Source organism: Trachemys scripta, chromosome 7 (assembly GCF_013100865.1).
Source record: "Trachemys scripta elegans isolate TJP31775 chromosome 7, CAS_Tse_1.0, whole genome shotgun sequence".
Taxonomy (NCBI): Eukaryota; Metazoa; Chordata; order Testudines; family Emydidae; genus Trachemys; species Trachemys scripta.
Genome location: NC_048304.1, coordinates 29,082,977 through 29,104,965, shown reverse-complemented (window position 1 = coordinate 29,104,965; position 21,989 = coordinate 29,082,977). Strand labels below are relative to the sequence as shown.

Below are 21,989 nucleotides of genomic sequence, written 5' to 3'. Positions count from 1 at the left end.
TCAGAGGTTTATCATTTGGCCAGAGGTGGGCAGATTTTCATGGGAAGGACAAATGGCACATTCCTGACTCCCAGGGCAAGCGCCCTGCAAAATGTAGAGTGTCTGCTCCAAATGATGGGGACACTCGAGTTTCTCAATGGAAGTGTTGAAAGATTCCCCCCCGCTCCCAATCTCCTTCTCTGGAATGCTGAGCTGCTTTATCTGCAACTTTTAAAAACGTTCCATCTTTGGCACACACCCAGGCTGGAAAATTTCAGCCTGATCAGTTTCAGTTTGGCAAAATTACAAGCAACTGAAACCAGAGATTTATAATGGCCAACAAGGGTCAGGCTAGAGACTCTTGCCTATATGCTCGGGGTATTACTGATCGCCATATTTGGGGTCGGGAAGGAATTTTCCTCCAGGGTAGATTGGCCGAGCCTCTGGAGGTTTTTCGCCTTCCTCCGCAGCATGGGGCAGGGATCACTAGCAGGAGGGTCTCAGCCGATTGAAGTCACTAAAACACAGGACTGGGGACTTCAACGGTAGAGTACAGGGAAGGGTCTTGCGGCCTGCAGCATGCAGGGGGTCAGACCAGATGATCATAATGGTCCCTTCTGACCTTAATGTCTATGAGTCTATGAGGTAACCTTAACGATAGGCAGCACAATATCGAGACAGATACACTCAGTTTCCTTTTCAAAGGCTTAATATAAACACATGCAGCTAGCTAGAACCATTTGAGCTAATATAGACATATTCTCTTGATTTCCCCCACTAGTTATACTGAACTGTTGGGAGCGCATTAAGCTAACAGAGACAAAGAACGACTTTTGAGTAGCTACAAGTTGCATGTACAAAGAGCATATCCAATGATGGGTACCCACAGAGGATTCTTTTGACGTCCTTACAGCCTCTAAAAGCAGGGCACACGTTAGACTCGGATCCCCTTGTTGACAAGGGATAGTACCTAGCTTGATGAGCATCATCATTTATTTCACTGGAATGACTCGGAGCAAGATACTACTCGGCATGAGGAAAGACAGCAGAATTTAGCCCAAAGTTAGTAGCATGAAGGATCTCAACCATGGTGACTATCTGGATATCAAAATAAAGAATATTTTAATGAAACTGTCAACTTCTATCTCCACTACTCTGCACCCCTCTCACTAGTTAAGAACCGTCGCTCAGAAATGTATATCACAAATCATTTTAAAAGCACCATCGTAAAGAGTACGTTCAGGAAACAATACTGCTGTGTATGACTCTCACTCAAAATTCACTTCTTTTTTCAAAATTCAACACTATTTGTAAACACAGTATTACTGACTCTTCTTGGACACACAATAGACGACTGTATACATATATTAATGCAACAACTCCTCATTCTCTCTTGTGTGTTGTGGGTCTGGAAAAAAGAGACCAGGGGTAGCCAGAGAACTGCAATACATATTTTAAAAGTAAGAACAATTGAACTCAGGAGAGTCTCGGCCCTAATGGTTGCCCAGCTCACGTACACAGGGAAGCTGAAAAATTGAAATAGATGCACCAGACGTCTGGTTCACAGTTACTTTCCTCCTCTCATCTCTGCAATGCAGTCTGTCTGAGTGAGAGTCTTCCAAGGGAGTGCATGGTGCACACAGTTAATACTTCAGGGCTGATTTTCATCAGTAGATTGTCACATTTACATGATCACAGGTTGAGTTACAAGGGGAGCCTTGGTATTTCATTGGGGAGATTCACTCAAATTCAACAGAGAGTCCTGTGGCACCTTTAAGACTAACAGATGTACAGGTCTGTCTCATCTTACGCTGGGGTTACGTTCCGCGGTCAGCGTGTAAAGCAAAAACCGCGGATAGTCAAAATTACATTGAGTGTAATGGCGGGCGGAATTGCCCGCACTACAGGAACAGTATTTAAATTGTTATTTTTCTCGTTTTGTTTTGTTTTTGCCAACTGCGTAAAGCTGAATTCGCGCATGTTAAATGCACGTAAGATGCGACAGACCTACTTCGTCTGTATTCACCCACGAAAGCTTATGCTCCAATACATCTGTTAGTCTTAAAGGTGCCACAGGACCCTCTGTTGCTTTTTACAGATCCAGACTAACACGGCTACCCCTCTGATACTCAAATTCAAGTGTCTCTTCCCACCATCTGCCCAGCGCTAGTAGCCTAATGGCCCTCCACAGAGTTGCTGGTGCTGCAGTTCACTTAAGACAACCAATTGGAATGTCCAGTTGGGTTTACTTCCCAGTCTATGTGCAACGTAGCACCAGAAAAATTTAGGCAAGAGATGGCAAATAACATCGACTGAAGAGGCGTGTGCTGTACTGACTCTTTCAGCTCAGTCTCACTTCCACTGCTGCATACCCTGGGACAGCGGCCGTTACAGGCAGCAGCCAAGACCTGGGAAAGGCAGCATTTGCACCTTAAAAGCGAGGAAAGGAACGGATGGCCTTGGTGGGGAGGTGGAGGCCAGTTGTCAAGTGCAGTTGGAGAACAATCTGTTTCAAAGTTTTAGGAAAACACTAAATTTGTCACACAGTTTTCAAGCACAAAATGTTTATTTTTCTTCTTTTCAGTATATACAATCTCTTGGGGATTTTAGTGCCACTGACTTTGTCAGTATACAAGGGGTGGACTATACATCAGGCAATAGCAACAAACTGTAAGATCCAGTGCAAGCGGAAGGAGAAATGATGTGAGAACATATTTTCCATGGTTGCTCAGGAAACATACAGACATGAATCTAAAGAAACATGTTACAGAGAACAGAAATCTCTTACTACAGTAAGTATTTTGCCCAGGCAGAAGACTCTGCATAATTGTCTATAAAATTCAATTCTAACTGAATCGATGGAATAATATATTTAAAGGGTACAAACAAAATAATTTAGACAGTTATAATGCTCAAAGTACAACAGAACTATACAATTCACAGCTTGGCAGCACAAGACATCTCCACCCTTCAGCAGGTAATATAAAATGTCATTGCAGTAAAGAAATCTAGAGCAGTGTGCCTTCAAATCTGACCATGTAATGTTTTGTTACCAGTGCCCATAATGATTTCCCTTAGTGTGTTCTATTAAAATGAAACTTACCATCGTTAAATCAGTTTTAGTGGTTACCTTGTGCCTTTTGACTGAGAGGTGAAGATGCAGATTCTATGCACAGTAAAGTGGACAAAAAGCAACTATCAAACAGAAGAGGTGTCCTTGCTACCTACAGTGCAAACTTAATTCAAATTAAAAAAAAAAAAAAAATTCAAACAAACCGTGGTCAAACACCAAAACCGAAGGATTCACTGTTCACATAAGAAAAAAGAAAAATAAGAGCTTCACATTTAATTCCCTTTCAGCGCGAGTACGGTTAGCACTTCAGTGACAAAAAATACCATTCTTAACCAATACTGCTGACAGAATTGAAGGGAGAGTACATGCAAGTACTATACTTACATACTTCTCACAGTAACCTGGAGATGGGTTCTCCTATAATCAAGATTTCAGTTAGATTGTTCAGTGATGAAACATGCACGGATTTGTAATTTAACTGAAGTAAACAAGCCCATTGGGGGAAATAAAATGTAATCAATTTGCTGCTGAACTAAAACAAAGCAGTATTTGCCTGCCTGCTCCCTGTAACAAAAATGAGTTGTCATCTGCAACAAATATACCAACAGCGTAATGAAAGGAAATGCACAGCCCAAAGCTACTCCCTATACTTATGTACAACGTACTTTCATCGCTCTCGTAAATGCTTCTATTTTAAAATGCATATGTTTCACTACTCGTACAAATGCAAATGGATTTAGATCAGCATCTCAGTCAAACCAATCTCACCTTGCAAACTTCTGAAAAGCCTTAAAAATTTAAATTCAACCCACTAATTAAAATAAAAGCATTTACAGTAGAAAATGGAACAAAACTAATTAAGAGCTTCAATTGTAAACCTTCAGTATTTTTGCAAATAAAAAAAATAACAATTTAGACTCACAAGCAGATTGTAAATAAAATACACCTTTCAAATATTTTTATATCTCTTTCCAGCTGGGACTGAAAAGCTTAAATTCAAGGCACTGTACTCCTGCAAGGGTTAATACAATTTTGTAACCTTCAATTCAAGTATATTAACTTTACAGATTGCAAGTGTAGAACACGGGAACACAAGAGAATAAAGTGTCTTTAGCAATGAAATTTAAGCAAATATTGCCATCACAAACAAACTATCTTTCGTGAAAACATTTCACAGTGATTGCTTGATGCAGTGTATGGCTGTGTGTGCTATTAGGGCTGAACTGGGTGCCAGCAGTAGAACCATACCTCTTCAAACACATGTGGCATCTATAGGCTCAAAACACTCAGCATTCCAATTCTGAAATCATCATTATCTATCAAAAGGCAACAAAGCTATGTTATTTTCATGTTAGGGCCAGGTGGATTGACAGCAGGCTGCTGCAGTGACACTGGAAACATCTGCAAGCCAGTTTTGCCAAGAGCTGGAAACTGTGCAATGCTCTGAGCTCCTACAATCCCAGGTTGTGCTGTTGTGCCCGACCACTGTACTCCATAAACTGGCGTAGGGAAAACTCCTCCATATTGACAAAGAGGCATCACATAAGGTGTTACTGTGCCAGAAAGGGTAGTACCTGGCATAGGCACTGGCATGGCTGGCGAAACTCCAGGAGCTAACGCGGCTGACATAGGACAAGACACTGGAACAATGCACTTTTCCCCCACTCCTGTTCTTACTGAATTAACCTATAGAAAGACAAATAAAAAAGCAAAGCTATTAAGCTGATCTTCTCCGCACTGACCAATGCAGCATTATATTTTCTGAACGATAAAAGTTGTGTAGAATTGGTCATTTTCAGCTCAGCGGTGGCAAGTGATTCAGCTCTGACGTTAGTCTCACTCCCTCAAGTGGTAAAAAGAACAGGAGTACTTGTGGCACCTTAGAGACTAGGCTTTGAATGACAGGGTGCATACCACCACACTCCACTGACCCTTTCTAACAGAAACCCCCTCTGTGTGAGGCATAGATCGGAAAGGAATGCAAAGAATAACTTTGCACCAAGTTCCTTGGCCTCTCCACTATTAGACAGCTGCCATTAGACTCTTCTGGTAGCCTCTGAAATAGTAAACTTTGCTCTCTCTCAGTCTGTGCAAGAACCAGGTAGGTTCTATTCACCCTCCATCTCTAAGGACAGGGTCAGTTTGGGAAATACATTAATTTTGATGTGGGAAAAAATGCAGCTGCCTGTATACATAATAGCTGTGTCAACCCCATTGCCTAAAAGAGGCAGGCAGGCCAGGGTATGCCACTGAACCAGGGGGAGAACTCAACACAAAGCCACAAAAGCAATTTTTTGTAAAAGGCGATCTGTAAGATCCCCCAACTCCAGCTGGCACTTATGCCTGCCCGAGACAAACAAAACCGTAGCCCAATCTCAGGTTAAACTTCCTCAGTTCTTTAAAATCCCAGCACAACTTTTCAAAGGAGGGGGGGTTTAGCCCTCAGTAGTTCACCTTCACTGCTCACTGAAACAAGGGTATTTGGAGTTTGCATGGTGAGGTGACAGAAAGGGCTTTCTTTTCTGGGAATTATAAGATTAACAATAGAGCAAATATCACAGGAATAATTATGATGCAAGACCATCTGGTCTCCCTGAGGACTGGTTTAATTTTTAATTTCATATAACTTCCTGCAGTATTTGCACCAAATCAGCACCTATTCCTGAAACAGAGATACCAGTGTTCCTTTTAATTTGGAAATCTCAATATGGAACAGGTCCAATGGATAAGATTGGCTCGAGTGGGGAATTTTTAAGGACAAAAAGCAAGTATGAGTAAGACATAAGGGTGTGTGTGTGTGGTGGTGGGTTAGTTTTTTATATTTTATTTTTAAAGTATCAGTGATGTCATCGAGCGACTTTTTGCTTTTGGGGCTGGAACATCTAGTTGTAAAACAAAACCCTGATTTGTAACCAGTGCAGAAATATTTAATGGCTTTTTGTTTGCTTAACTTCATATCTCAAGTGAAGTTTGAGTCTGACTGTGTGTTATCAATATATTAAAATATATATGACACCTGTATGGTGGGTTTTAAAATCAGGGATGCAGCAAACTCCCCCACTAAAAATAATGGCATGAACCAGGGTTCTTTTAACTTTTTTGATTCTTTTACATTGTTAATTTTGTCAAAACTATTGGTATATTTTATAGCAGTCAGAATATAGCCAATTGGAAAGCAACAACAAAACAACATGAACTGAGAACATATCTATAGAACAGGATGATTTTAAAAAAATGTTATTTAAGCCCATATTTTAAGATACTAAAAATGGTGTTTTCAAGCAAACTAGATTGTTCTAGTAAGTAACTGACAACAGATTTACTGCATATATACTTCACTCCAATTTACAATTGATTATACTGCCCCAATAAGCAATAGACTATATAACATTACTGGAAGTCACTAAATGGCACTATTGCAGATGGTTTTGCTACCTCTGTTTACCTGAATGTATAAGAATCAGAACTTGAAGAAATGCTTATTGTCAGCTGTGATACAGCTCTTTTTAGATACTGAGAAGTATGGTTCTACCTTGGTGTGTGTGTTTCTTGCTCTCTCTCAACTACATCACTCTTGGTCACAGCTGCTTCTTATAGATTATACCCATAGAGGTGGACATAACATTATCTTGTTCCCAAAATATAAACCCCACACACGCAGGCTATATCTTGTAAAGTCGTGACAGATTCATGTTAACATTTCGAGGACTTCTCTACTGCTTAGTACATGCTGCCAGAAAATGACCAAATGAACACTATTAATTATGGCTGCACTCCAGCTATTGCCTCTTTCTCCATGTATAGGAGGTTGACTGTCAAACTATTTTTCAGCAACCTTTTTGTGATTCTCCAGCTGAACCTCGAAATAATATCTTCATCGATAATCCTCAAATGTTTTCAGCAGTACTCTTGCATCTCTCAGCATCTTCTGAGTGTGATGTCACAACCAACACCCCTGCCAGGGCATTCAGAACCGTGCCATGGAGTGGAGCAGGTGATTCTAGTTTCAGTGAAGCCATGGACTTTCATCCTCTGTGCTCACTTAGTGCATAAAGTTCAAGGCAAAACCTGGCCAAATCTGAAATCCTTGTCCAAATACTGACCAGCAGCTTGAATATCTGTGTCATGAGGAAAGGTAGGGCTGTAAACCAGATCAGCTGGGTATTTCATTACATCTGTCTGAGAGCCAGGCAGGTATTCCCACTGATGCACACTTGAGGAATTTTGCCAGGCTCAAGACATAGCAAGACACTGCTGGGGTTTTATCAGGTAAACTACCCAGTGAACTGTAAACATACACCAATAGTTCCAAATAAGAGTTGGCGGACCCCATCACTTATCGTTCCAGTGTCAATTTCAGAGTTGGATTCACAGCTGAGGTTGAATTATGTCACTATTTCCCCCCTCACCTCCTGAGATGGCCAACTCTATGCTGATAGAAGCCATTTTCAAATCATTAGATACCTGCTGGACCAGATGTCCTATTCTGTTGGCTAATTTATTGTCAGCAAAGCTGGCTACATCCATTCGTGCCAGTTACTCATTTGGAAGGAAGTTCTGATGCAGGCTCATTTTTACTGTGTCCTGATGACTCCTGGATATGCATTGCTCATCAATGATGAGTGTGTGATGCTAAAACAGAAGGCACTGTGTAACTACAGGGAGTCTTTTTTTTGTAATAGCATTTCCTGATACCAGCATCTGCCACATACCTTGAAATACTTCTGGTTGGCATGGATCATATATTTTATACTGAAGTTGTCTTGGGAGGCGTAAGACTATCAGATGTTGGTGTCCTAGTGCAAATGGTACAAACACCAGAACTTTGTGTTTCATTCATTCGGTTAAGAAGTGTGAGAATGTACGCGTGAGAACCGTAACAGTCTTTGCAGAATATTTTGGAGTTGTGTCTCCTAGCTCAGTGACAATGTTTCCAAAAAAGCTCTGGGATGAGAAAGAAGTAGAGCTGTGTCTTTACTTTCTGTCTGATTCTTATACACCATACCATGACAAGTGGTCAGTGGTACAGAGTCACATGGCTAATCCTATTCTGAACGGATTTTACATAATTCACAGTGTTTCCCTATCGGTTTCATTTTAGGTTTCTTTCTGCTTTTTGTGCTAGACATTTTGTTTATTAAGCTAGCCTGGGCTTAACCATGCTGGATAAACAAACACATAGTTCTCACAATGAATGGCTCCACCAGATGTGTTGAAAATTGCATCTAAAGTCACATGCGATACAAATAACTTCCCTGGTAGAGAAATTTAGAAAGAAGTGAATTATGCTAAACCGAATTAAGGCCACTTCAATTCCGAACCAAGAATGTCCACACAAGGGTTTAATGCAGTTTAATTAATTCACTTTAAATTCACACCTTTAGTTGGCTCAGATTAATTTTCCTGAGTGGCTCATATAGACAAGCCCTAATGAAGTTTTTAGACATGCTAAAAAGCATTTTATAAATAAAATATTATTGAGAGGGAAGGAGGTGAGCAAGTCATTTTTCTTTCTTCCTCCCTTGATAATCCTTCCCCATCACATACACTGTACTTATCTTACTTTAACAACATTCATAACTACGCAAACAATGCATAATTATACATTAGGAAACAGAGTCAACACAGATGACGTCTCTATGATACATAAAGCTACCTGACATGCAGTAGCTGAAGTGAACATAGGACAAACCTTAAGAAACCACCACGGCCAATCATAGGCGTGCGCACGGGGTGTGCCAGGTGTGCCCAGGCACACTCTAATGCACAGGTGGGCAAATGGCTCCACTCCCCGGCGTGGCAAGCTGCGGGGTCCGCGCTCCCAGGCCGGAGCGCCCGGCCGAACGCAGCAAGCCGCCGGCCCCTTCCTGCCTTCCCTGGAGCCATACTGCCGCGCGCGCAGTGCTCTGGGGGCCAGGGCTGCGTGCTCCCGTGGGGCAGTGTTTGGCTCCACAGTGAGGCAGACATGCTCTCCCCTCCCCTGGAGCCATGCCACCGCGCGCAGCACTCTGGGGGCCGGGGCTCCGCAGTGAGTCAAATACACTCCCCCCTCCCCAGGAGCCATGCCGCCGCATGTGCAGTGATCTGGGGGCCAGGGCTGCGCGCTCCCGCGGGGCAGTGTTTGGCTCCGCGGGGAGGCTAGGAGCCTCATCTCATGGTAAGGGGTCCGGGGCCAGGAGGGTTTGATAAGGGGTGGGGGCAGTCAGGGGACAGGGTGGGTTGGATGGGGGGGGCGGTTAGGGGCGGGGGGGTCTCTGGAGGGGGCAGTCAGGGGCAGGGGGGATTGGATGGGGGCATGGGAGTCCCAGGGTCTCTCAGGGGGTGGAGGGGGACAGGGGTCAGGGCAGTCAGTGGACAGGGATCAAGGAGGGTCCTGGGGGGGCAGTTAGTGTGGGGGGTTCTCTGGAGGGGGTGATCAGGGGATAAGGAGCTGTGGGGGGTTGGATGAGTCTTGAGTTCTGGGGGGGCTGTCAGGAGGCAGGGGTGTGGAGAGGGATTGGGGGAGGCAGGGAGCGGAGGGGTTGTATGGGTCGGGAGTTCTGGGGGTCCTGTCAGGGGATGGGGAGCAGTTGGATAGGTGTGGGAGTCTCGGGGGTCTGTCTGGGGGCAGGGGTGTGGATAAGAGTCAGGGCAGTCAGGGGACAGGTAGGGGGTAGGGTTCTAGGGGGTCAGTCAGGGAACAAGGAGCAGGGAGGCTTAGGTAGGGGGTGGAGTCCTGGGGGGGGCAGGTAGGGGCAGGGGTCCCAGGAGGGGGTAGTCAGGGGACAAGGAGCAGGGGGGGTTGGGGGTTCTGAGGGGGGGAAGTCAGGGGGCGGGAAGTAGGAGGGAGTGGATGGGGGCAGGACTAGGGCAGGGGTGGGGCTCCCTGGGTGCACACCCTAATGAAATGGGCTGCGCACGCCTATGCGGCCAATGCAACCAAGCCATAGAGAACAGAGTGAAAAAACTGATGCAGGCTTCCATCCAAAGTCCACCCATTCTGCTGGAACATGTCATGCCCTGGTTCTCTCAAATGGAGTAATGGAAGCTCCTCCTCTCTCCAGCTTCCCCACCACTCACAACTGCAATCCACTCACAATGCTACAGCTAAACAGATCTTCCTTTCCTGGTGTGTCGGCTCTGCCAGCATCCCTCTGCTCTAATCCCCTCAATCACTTCCTGTCTAGCTACACCTCAAGGCTGTGTACAGCTCCACTCCTGCCACATCTCAACCCTTCCTTCCACATACCCTCACCCCCCTTTGCGTACTACGCCTTCCCAACTCTTCTGACCTTTATAAACCTCTGGTCTCTCCAGTGGTGTGGGAACTAGGGGTGTTGCCACACTCCCTGTACAAACACCAAAGACATGGTTTCCACCATCAGCACCCCCTGACCCAGAACCCCTAGGTCTCTCCCGTGGCTTTTTCACACTCCTGCTTACACCAGGAAGAACAGTCACACTCCTGAGCACCGGATCACCTCCCTCCCCTTCAGATCCTTCCTTAGCCTTTTACTGCCATCCTTCCCCTTCTCCACTGCTATCCTCTTCTGTGCCCGGTATACTCCTAAACATTAACTTACCAAATACATCAACACACAAACAACAGTAAAACAAACAAAATGGAGACAAGTGGCGGTAAGTAGGAAACAGTTGTCTTTGTTTCTGCTCCACCTCTTTTGCCTCTTGTCTTTTCTCACCAGGCTAGGTCTAATGTGCCAGTCACACCTAGTGTGTGATAGATTGGTGTATATATCCTATTTGAGAGAGATTAAGTCTGGTCAGTTCTCACAGTGCAGCCCGAGAAGATTTTTACTTCAACCCAACTTGGTGGGGTGAGTATGATCGCTGTCATAGCTACAATACTATTAACAGTAATAATCTAGTATAACCACCACCAAACAGGATACAGCTAGTGCTGGTGGCTAAGATGAGTGGAACAGAGTCCTCTTTCCTCCTGTCATTGGACAAGAGATCAAAATACCAAGGGGTAAGAAACAATTGAGAACTGGCATCAGATGGTCCTGTCAATGCCCACTTACTTGGCATCTAGCCAAGCGAGATGTAGGGAAAGCCAGTCGGACAGACGGGGGACGATAGTGAGTAGTGGATTCTGTTCAAGCACAGATTTAATTACAGTTCCATTATTCTTCCAAGCCAACCGATATGGAACACAGCAAAACAAGTGCTGACAATCTCCCTTCCCTGTCCTTGCCCCTATGCCTACTTCAGAATTCTTGCTTCCTAAACAGTCGACTAGCTAAAACAAAGCTCAAACAGATGTATGAAGTTTTGGTAACAGACCAGCTTTATGACACATCCCATGTCAGTGACGGAAATGAGGCTGCACCTTTTATAGAGCAATCACATCACCGACTCAAAACATTTTTTTCTGCTCACAGCTTTCCTTTGCAGTTGTTTCTTTTATAGCCATTTAGAGCTCACGTAGTGGCAGGAAGGAAAGCCCCTAGTTAGTGAATCCCTTGGTTTCCCTGTCATCTTCAGGTAATACGTTTATCCAAAGAACATTCAATGCACTTTATACATAAGGCAGTTTTTATGTTACTTTCTGCATTTCCTATGTTTTTGTGGTGCCCACAACTACCTATAAGAGTTGGTTATTTCAGTACTTGTCCAGCATGGATTAGCAGTAGTGAAGATTTTCTTATTAGGTGGTTTGACATCAATACCTACTAATTATCTCCCTTTACATTTCTACATATACTGTTGGATGATACGTTTTCATGCATATTTCCTATCTGAAAGGGAATAAGTCACATGAAAGCTCAGATGAAGACACTCTACCGGTGTTTGAGTGTTCCATAACACTACTGAAAACTGGAAGGTATTTTTTCAAAGAAGGTAAAGGGTAGTGACTATATTTCATGCTCAAAGAGCCAGGCAACATGGTGTGGTTTACTGTAGGAATTCTCATTTCAACGGGAACAAAAGAGAAAGCTGTTCCCTTTTCCCCCTTGGAAGGGAAAGTTAAAGTCCTCCTTTGCCAGCCCCGTCTCATGCATTGCCTACTATGCTTCCAACTATGGAGAGAGGGAAATTAAGAATGAGAAAAACACTATACGTCTGTATGCAATTGGTCAAGCACATCCACCAACATTTCAAAGAGCTGTTAGTTGACTTCCCCTTAAAAGAGCAGCTCCCACTTTAAAAAGTTACCTGTAATATCTTGCACTCACACAGCAAACAATTTGCCTACAGCAATAAAAGGACCTTAAGGGCAACAGAAATGTTCTCTCAGAAAAAATACAGAGTTTGCTGACCGTGTTATAGGCTGAGCTCTGGGTTCATGTGTGCAATGCCTATTAATATTAATGGAGGTTCTGAATAGAAAACAGGCACAATGAAGATGTACAGATTTAGATGGAAGAGACTTTCCAGCCCATTTAGTCTATCCTCTGCCAATGCAAGTTTGTCAATGATACATCACGATTGCTTTGCCTAGTTAAAAAAATACTAGACTGACTCCGGTGGTAGGACTGCCACAGACGTCTTTAGAACCTAAAAATGGCCATACTGGGTCAGACCAATAGCCCATCTAGCCCAGTATCCTGTCTCTGACGGTGGTCAGTGCCAGATGCTTCAGAGGGAATGAACAGGCAATAATCAAGAGATCCACCCCCTGTTCTCCAGTCTCAGCATCTGGCAGTCAGAGGGTTAGGGACACCCCTGTAATGGGGTTGCATCTCTGACCATCTTGGCTAATAGCCATTGATGGACCTGTCCTCCATAAACATATCTAATTCTTTTTTGAACCCAGTTATATTTTTGGCTTTCACAACATCCCCTGGCAATGAATGAGTTCCACAGGTTGACTGTACGTTGTGTGAAGTACTTCCTTTTGCTTGTTTTAAACGTGCTGCCTATTAAGTTCATTGGGTGACCACTGCATCTTGTGTTATGTGAAGGTGTAAGTAACACTTCCTTATTCATTTTCTCCACACTATTCATGAGTTTATAGACCTCTATCCTATCCCCCCTTAGTCATCTCTTTTCCAAGCAGAACATTCCAGTTTTTTTAATCTCTCCTCATATGGAAGTTGTTTCATATCCTTAATCATTTATGTGGTCCTTCTGTTTACTGTTTCTGTTTCTAATATATCTTTTTTGAGATGAGATGGCCAGAACTGCATGCAATATTCAAGGTGTGGGTGTACCATGGCTTTATATTGTAGCATTATGATATTTTCTCTTATGTTTCCTATTGCTTCCTAACATTCTGCTAGCGTTTTTGACTGCCATTGCACATTGAACAGATGTTTTTAGAAAACTATCCAGTGACTCCAAGATCTCTTTCTTGAGTGGTAACAGCTAATTTAGACCCCATCATTTTTATGTATAGTTGGGATTATGTTTTCCAATGTGCATTACTTTGCATTGAATTTCATCTGCCATTTTGTTGCCCAATCACCCAGTTTTGTGAGAGACTTTTGGAGTTCTTCAGTCTGCTATCTTGAGTAATTTTGTATCATCTGAAAACTTTGCCACCTCACTGTTTACACCTTTTTTTCAGATCATTTATGAATATGTTGAACAGTGCTGGTCCCAGTACAAATCCTTGAGGGACACCGCTATATACCTCTCTTCAATGTGAAAATTGACCATTTACTCCTACTCTTTGTTTCCTGTCTTTTAACTAGTTCTGGATCCATGAGAGGACCTTCCCCCTTATCCTATGACTGCTTAGTTTGCTTAAGAGCCTTTGGTGAGGAGCCTTGTCAAAGGCTTTCTGAAAGTCCAGGTACACTATTTCCACTGGATCACCCTTGACCACGTGTTTGTTGACCCCCTCAACGAATTTTAATAGATTGGTGAGACAAGATTTCCCTTTACAAATGCTGTGTTGACTCTTTCCTAACTAATCATGTTCATCTATGTGTCTTATAATTCTGTTCTTCACTATAGTGTCAACCAATTTGCCTGGTAATGAAGTTACGCTTACTGGCCTGTAGTTGCCAGAATCCCCTCTGGAACCTTTTAAAAAAAATTGGTGTCACATTAGCTATCCTCCAGTCATCTGGTACAGAGGCTGATTTAAGTGATGGGTTACATACCACAGCTAGTAGTTCTGCAATTTCATATTTGAGTTCTTCAGAACTCTTGGGTGAATACCATCTGGTCCTGGTGACTTATTACTGTTTAATGTATCAATTTGTTCCCAAATCTCCTCTACGGACACTTCAATCGGGGACTGTTTCTCAGATTTGTCACCTAAAAAGAATGGCTCAGGGTGGGAATCTCACTGATGTCCTCTGCATCGAAGACTGATGCACAGAATTCATCTAGCTTCTCTGCAATGGCTTGGTCTTCCTTGAGTGCTCCTTTAGAACCTCGATCGTCCAGTGGCCCCACTGATTTTTGGCAAGGTTTCTGCTTCTGATGTACTTAATGTTTTATGGTTAGTTTTGGAGTCTTTTGCTAGTTGCTCATCAAATTCTTTTTTGGCCTGACTAATTGCACTTTTACACTTGACTTGCCAGAGTTTATGCTCCTGTCTAGTCTCCTTTGTAGGATTTGACTTCCAATTTTTAAAAGATGTCTTTTTGCTTCCAACAGCCTTTTTTACTCTGTTGTTTAGCCATGGTGCCTTTTTTTTTTGGTCCTCTTATTATTTTTTTTTTCGGTAAGAGATTTGATACGGAGTTATATATTTTAAAGCCAGAAGGGGCCATTGGATCATCTAGTCAATCTCCTGTATATCACAGGCTAGGGAATTTCACCCATTTATCCATGCATTGAGCCAAATGACTTGTGTTTGATTAAAGCAAGAAAGGCATTCAGTCTTGAATGGAGGATGTCAAGAGATGTAGTTCCCTTGCGAGTTTGTTCCAATGGTTAATAATCCTCACTCTTCAAAACATGAGCCTCCTTCTAATACGAATTTATTTGGATTGAATTCCCAGCCCGGGGTTCTTGTTATACTTTTCTCTGCTAGGTTAAAGATCCATTTAGCACTTTATATTTTCTCCCAGTGAAGGTACTTAGCCACTGTAATCAAGTCAATTCTCAATCTTCTTTTTGGTAAGCTAAATAGATAGAGTTTTTAAGTCTCTCCCTATACAACGTTTTCTCCACCAGCCCTCATAATTTTTGGGGCTCTTTACTGCATTCTCTCCAATTTCCCAGCATCCTTTTTTTAAAATACCAACAGCAGGTCTGGACACACTATTCCAGGATTGGACTCCCCAGTGCCATACACAGAAGTGTAATCAACTTCCTGCTCCCACTTACTACTGTGACACCAGTGGGCAATTTTTCCTGTTGTCCAAGTTAAGTGTTTCTTGGCTCAGCTTCATCCCATTTCTTCTGGTTATTCCTCTGTGATCATCATAAACCATTTTTGTCTCCCTTAATTTCAAATCCATCCAAACATCTGTAGACTCAGGGAAGATTTTAATGCCCAGTGCCACTGGAAATCTCCCCCTTAAATCACATCTGTCGCCCTGGTTTTGCAAGCAAGGGCTGGAGTTCTGAGTTGTGCCTCTCAACTGGCATAGGCCAGAAGGGCAGAACCAAGGGTAAGTGGGGGTAAGGTGGCTGTGAACTACCTTTGCACCCACAGGATTCAGGGCTGCTCTAGAGGCCAGTGTGGGCTCCAGTGTAAACCAGAGTGATCAAAGGATGCTCTCATTAATGATAGTGTCCCAGGGCTGCCTGTGGCCTGCTCTGCAGCTGCAACATCCAGAAATCCCTGTAGTGCTGTGGGGACTCGCCACCTGCCCTGGCCCTGCCTCCAGCGTGGTCCCTGCCAGGCTGAGTGCACAGGGCTGCTCGCACTGGAGAAATCATCCTGGTCGTCAGCAGTGGGGCTTTTACAGCTCCTGTATATCAGTACAGTGGCATATGGGGTCCTGGGTGTTTGGATTTTAACCTTTCCTTGTAAGTCGTTTCTTCTAAAAACTCAACCATCTCTGTTACTTCCTGGGACAATAACCTTACTGTAGGGTGAAATATATCCCCAAACACTTTGCAGAGTATATGTGGAATATCTCCCTCCATCTCCCCTCCCCCACAATATTCTGCCACACCCGGGATGGACTATGGGAGCTGTTAAGCACTGCATACATCACTGAACTGTTTAGGATAGGAAATAAAGACAACTGCTCAATGGCTATTACAAAGAGAGTTAGGCAAAATACACTGTCATTACCCAAACTGGAACTTGGGCAGGAGGCCTGGACTAATAGCTCTAACTTGTGCTGAAGTCTTAGCAAAGGCGGCTTTCCAACTGCCAAACCGCTGTCATGGTGTGTAGGTTAGGAATGGGCAGAATGACAGCTATTGTATCCCCCAAATCACTTTCTGAGGCACCTTTGGGGATCTCCCATCCAAGAACTGACCAAGCAAAAGTACGCTTCTACAGACAGATATGGTATTGTTGTGAAACAATGTGCTCATTTATTACGTCTCTGGGCAACAAAACTGCATCATCATTAAGTAGAGAGGGGTTATGACCCCCCCCCCGCGTTAAGCTCTGGCCCCTCAATAGAAAAGTTACCTTTTAACCAGTTTCACTGTACTGTACGTTTGTTTTCCCCATTAAATCTGCCGTCATGTTGCAGTGATACCCATTTTCACTGTGTCCCAGGAAGGGAAGTCAGCAAGCTCCTAAGCATGTGTTTGCAGCACCTAATTCAATGGGGGTGAATCTCCCACCATGACTGCAATGCACATTTTTTTAAAAATAGTGTTTTTCTAGTTTTTTTTTTTTTTATTGTTTGTTTGCTTGGAGATTTGTTTATGTTAAAAAAAGCAATGTTTCCCCATCAACGTTTAGTTATTTTGATTGGAAAAGATCGTTGTACAATTGTCACAGTGTTTTTTCCCCCCCCTCATCTTTATTGCTATTTTATTTCTTCTAGACTCAATTTTCAGCCTCCTGAAAAATGAAACAAGGCCAAAAAAACGACCGGGCAAGGAGTCATTAAGTCCAGAAGAAGACACTGTAGGGCAGGAAGAATTGTGGGGCTTATGTGAGGTGTAACTGGGATTCATTGTTTGTCTCTCTCCTTTGTTTCTGTGCCTGCAGAGATTTGGCATAAGCTCTTATTCTCAACACCGTCAGCTCAGCCATGAAGTCAAGTGTGTGTGCGTGCACACAGATGCATGCACATCTCAGGATATTCAGCTGTGCCACTGAACAGAGGAGTGGTGGGTAGGAGATGCTAGTGTTTCCACTCCTCACTGTATTCAGGGTCACCTTAGTGACTTTTTAAAAGTGTCTGTAAGGTAGATGTGACTAATACGGCACTGCTCAACCAGCAAGGGCAAGCTAACTACCCAGTTGACACCCATCGCCTCTTCAAGACAGAGTATTCACAAAGAGTCTGGCAGAACAAGAGCCCACAACATACTACCTCCAAGCCACTAGTCCAGCAACCATTCTATATGAGGAAGATTAACATTAAAAAAGGAGAGGGATTTTAGCAAAAGTAAAACCTTGTTTAAGTCAAGCAACGTATGGATCACCAGTCAGCGTGTTGCTGTTTATCAACTCTATTAATTAGCAGTTCTTAATTTTAAAAATATATATTGGCCCATAGGTTGCCAAAATTAACTCCAGAAGACCAAAAAACGTAAGCTATTTTAGTACTTAGTGAAGTGAAATGGACATTGCAGTATATTTTAATTTATGTCCTCCTCCTCATATGAGTTCTGCAATGGCTGTCAGATACATGGCAAAATGTATGTTCTTCAAGGAGCGCCACTTACTCCACATGTCTCATTCTGTGCCTGCATGGGATTAGCCTTTGGCTCCATGTCTTGCCTTTTTTGGTTCTGCTTCAGTTGGTTTAAAGAAGGTTTTGACTGTGCCGCGCCAACAGTTTTGCTTGTCCACTGATCCACCAGTTTGTGAAGATCATCTGTGAATGTTCCTTTCTTGTTGTTACTGTTGTTCGCTTGCACCTGGACCTGCAGAGTTGGTGGTGGTAGAGGCTCAGGACACGTTACAAGACTGTTTGTAGATGATCCTAGAAAGTCACACACAGAGAAAGGTCAGCTACATCATTGTTAGTGCACCACTTTGCTGCTTGATTTATGTTTCTCCCGCACTAGGATTCAAAAGTTGGTATTTTTTGTCCTTTAATGTCCTCATCCTTTTCTAAAGAACATCTTTGCTTCAAAAAATGGTCCCTGTACCCACACTGATAGTTATGTTACTGTGCATCATCTATGCCCCAGCAGTACTTTCCCCCTGGACCAAGTTATTTAGGAGTGTTGATGTAACACCACTTATAAAAGTATCTCCACAGATTATTACCACTGGAATACAATTTGATGCAGCTACTATTAGCTTCTGTGAATCAGGATTTTACTAGATCGAAATGAAATGCACAGATGATATGCACTTCTGTTAATATTTATGCGAGTTCACACAAGAAAAATAAGCTTAGAAAGTATAATGTAGGTTTCTAGTGTTAGGAGAGAACACTGTTGAGTTGGTGATGCTTCAAAGGCTACAGAAGCTTCCACTCTCTCTTTCTCTCTCATGCAGAGTTATGGAAATATTTGTCCCATGTCTGTGCTGGAGCTCCACTTCCTGGCAATTTAGTACTATGTCAAAATTAGCACCGAACGGGAAGTGACGAAAGGTGCGGATTTCAATTTCCAGGGAAAAGATTAAGTGAAACAGTTTTAACAAATACACTTGGATATATTCAAAATATAATTTTAAGCAAAGACCATCTCTTCAAGCAAAAAGTTCAGTGAATTGGAGTGAAATGATTTATTTATAAACATCAACACAGAGTCTTCTTTTTCTGCTAACATGAATTTTCCAGCCAATAAAGTGCATTGGGAGTAAACCTACTAATGTTCCTCTAGTCACATAAAATACCTGCATCCTCTTTTAAATGATCATGCATTCAACCTCTGGTGTGGCTTCTATGTGACTCCTACTCTCATTGTTTTGGGAAAGGGACCAGGGAGAAGATATGTATTTTGAAGATAAAGCTCTTCAAATAGTGTTCAATATTTCATGCATCTCAACAGGAATGAGGTCGCGTCAAGCTATAGGTTCAGCCAGCAGCAAAATGGCAGTTTTATAAAAACTGTACATAGAAGATTAGACACAAGCACTCTCTCACATCCCCCACACAGAAAAATCACAATGATCTTGCAGCATGCAAGCTTCCCAAAGCGTCACAGGACATGCACTGTAACTAAAGAGATACCTGCTCACAATTCATATGCAGCCTAATTTAAAGTCAGCAAAGGTACAACAGCTGCTATTAAGTAAACAACTAGATTTTAGTCAAAAATAAATAAAACATCCCATGCTATGAAGGAAATACTGAGAAACAAAAATGGGATAGTTACTACTACTGTGATCTTTGCCTAGACATAGTCGTTTCAGGGTGGACCCTACAAGGTAGAACAATACAAAGACACACAGAGTTAGGCAAGACTAAACACAACAGGTCTGATGGACAAGCTTCTGTACTTTTAGGCAATCAAAAAGTAGTCATTATGCAAGGAGGAGCAGACAGAAAGTCAGCAGTTCAGGTGAGTAAAGGAAATCTAAATAATTGGACAGCCCAAACCTATGTTAATGTGCAACCATACAAAAGCTTTAAAGGATATAACTGTGTGCCAAGAACAAGATTCAGTAAACTTGAAGATTTTTTTTTAAAATCACCTTGGCTTCCAAATAGACCTTTTTTGATTCCTACTCTATTTCTGCAGGAAATGATGTTAATTCAGTTCATGATAGGATGCCAAAAATGATTTCAGTAACAAGTAAAGCTAGTCTGGCTGCAAAGACTAACTGTAAAACAACCCCAAACGTCTTGTTTTACCAGTCCAAAAAGATAGATTGTTCTGCAGGTCTGAGGCCAATTTTTTAACTGCTTCTGTAATAAGATGTGTGTCTAAATGCAAAATTCTGAACTAAAAAAAGCCACAAACTAGTTTCCCTTTCATGTCTTTCCAAGGTGCACAAAGACAATCCAGGCACCAGCAACAGAGGTCTCATTTTTAACCATACGGTGTATTTTTCAGTATTGCCTTATTGTTACATTCTCCATCATTATTTTACAAGTTCAGCAGAATATATGCTCTTACGATGCCAGACGTCCAGATTACCGTCTGAGTGCAAGGTCTTGCCTGGCAGGACCATCATTCCCTATCAGAATATCAAATTTTCTGAAAGATATTTTGGACTTTGGTGAGAAGAAAGTCTCATGATGGTATGGGCAGGGGTGTCTAGGCACACTTCAACATATCAGCAAATCAGAGGGCACCGCAGAACCCAAGAGAGTGTGGTTCCCCTGCCTACCAGCATGGCACCAACACACTATGGTACTATGGAAGAGAGCCAGGTTTAAGCTCAGGGGGCTTGGTTCCAAGTTTAATGGGGACTCTGAATGAGTCTTAGAAGCAGAGAGAAGGGAGACAATTCAGAGTTAGAATGAGAGGAAAAAGAAAAAAGAGAAACTGTTTTGGCTTGGGTGGCACAAGGGAAAAAGGGATCTGAAAGAGATTATTTTTATTCTCTACACACAGCTGAGTGATGCTGTTCACCCTGTAAATAAACAGAAGGACATTACTGAGGTAGTGTCATGCTTGATTTGTACGTAAGCAAATCCCAGTATTTCAGTACTCAGCTCTTTACATTTAGAAGGCAGATACAAGCACACACAATAATAACTGAAACTGAGTTTGGTTTGCATTTGATTAATTTTTTTTGTCCCTTTGCTCTTCAACACCTCCGACATACCTTACCCTGCCTTTCCCCACCCTACAGTCACAGCCCTTATTGCAAATGTCTCAGTGGGACTAAACTTAGGTTGTCATTTTGCTAACTATCTTGCAATACTGCAGAATGCACTTGGCTCCATCAGCTAACGTACACAGTGAAAAGAACTTTTGTATTAGTGCCTGGAAAATATAAAAGCAGGCAGCAGATTACTGCACACGCTCAGATCACTAAGTTTAAAAACACCCTGCAAAACAAACACACAAACTTTTCACCATGTCAACTAGGGCCCCAAAGCTATAAGCACTTCAGCATATGAGTGGCTAGGCAGGGGTGAGTAGGCTCACGGAGTTTAATGGTATGATTAGTGTGTAAAGTTACTCAGCCATGTAAGGGTCTATAAGAAAGGAACCTATTAAACAAAAACCATTAGGCAAGCGACTCACCAAAAATAGCGCTTACTTTTTCAAACAATACCTCTGCAGAACATTGCTTGGAAGATGGGAAATATGACCTTGACTGAGATAACACCTGAAGCAGAGCACTGAAACAGTCTGATATGTTTATTTTTAAAATACCTTCAGGTAATAGCTACAGCTGCTGAACATAAATTCAGGCACTTTATTTATAAAGGTAAATCCTATTTGTTTCAGAAGTGATAAAATAAACGCAAAGGATTATAGGAGATGGAAAGCTATGCACAGGTTGCAAGTAATTAAGATTTGAAGTCTGCCCTGCCCTAGGGTGGTAACAGTAAAGTGGAAGGGAGTCCCTCAGATTTTAGATATCACTGAGAAATTAGGCAGCTACCATATTTTCCAGGACCCACAAAGTCTACTGTCCTACTCGTTCATCAACAGTTACCAAGAAGCCTGTAAGCTTAAAAAAAAAAAAAAAATCAAACTTCTCAAATTTTTATTAACTGTTGGACCATTTTCCATCAGATGCTCAAGTATTTTAATTCATTGCTATATAGACACTTGAGAAAAAACATTTTGGGAGGAATTCATAAAAGTGCCAAATTTAAGAGCACACGCTCCAATGGCGCTTTTGAAAACCCTTCCCAAAGTCTATGCAAGATCTTTCATTGAATGTCTGATTCTCGTGGTACATAAGTAGGCTTGGCAGAATTGGATTTTTTAAAAAATAATTTGACAAATAATGTCAATGGTTATTTTTAAGCATTTTTTATATTTTCATCAATTTAAAATTGTGCAGCTGTGGGAAATTGTGGAGGGTCAA

At 42.4% G+C, this 21,989-nt stretch overlaps 1 protein-coding gene across 7 annotated transcripts in view; it reads right to left on the bottom strand.

The window, feature by feature from the left end:
* WNK2 (WNK lysine deficient protein kinase 2) overlaps positions 1–21,989 on the bottom strand; it is a 191,901-nt gene that overhangs the window by 6,731 nt on the left and 163,181 nt on the right. For 3 of the 7 annotated variants that reach the window (XM_034775131.1, XM_034775132.1, XM_034775136.1), the window contains 3 exons: positions 19,370–19,414; positions 17,762–18,021; positions 2,505–4,738 (listed from right to left, as the gene is read on the bottom strand). In XM_034775131.1, the coding sequence (XP_034631022.1) occupies positions 4,388–4,738; positions 17,762–18,021; positions 19,370–19,414 (656 nt within the window). In that variant the 3' untranslated portion in view covers positions 2,505–4,387. Of the gene's footprint in view, positions 1–2,504; positions 4,739–17,761; positions 18,022–19,369; positions 19,415–21,989 lie in introns of those variants that run through there. The other 4 variants (XM_034775134.1, XM_034775135.1, XM_034775133.1 and 1 more) reach the window with 4 other exon arrangements.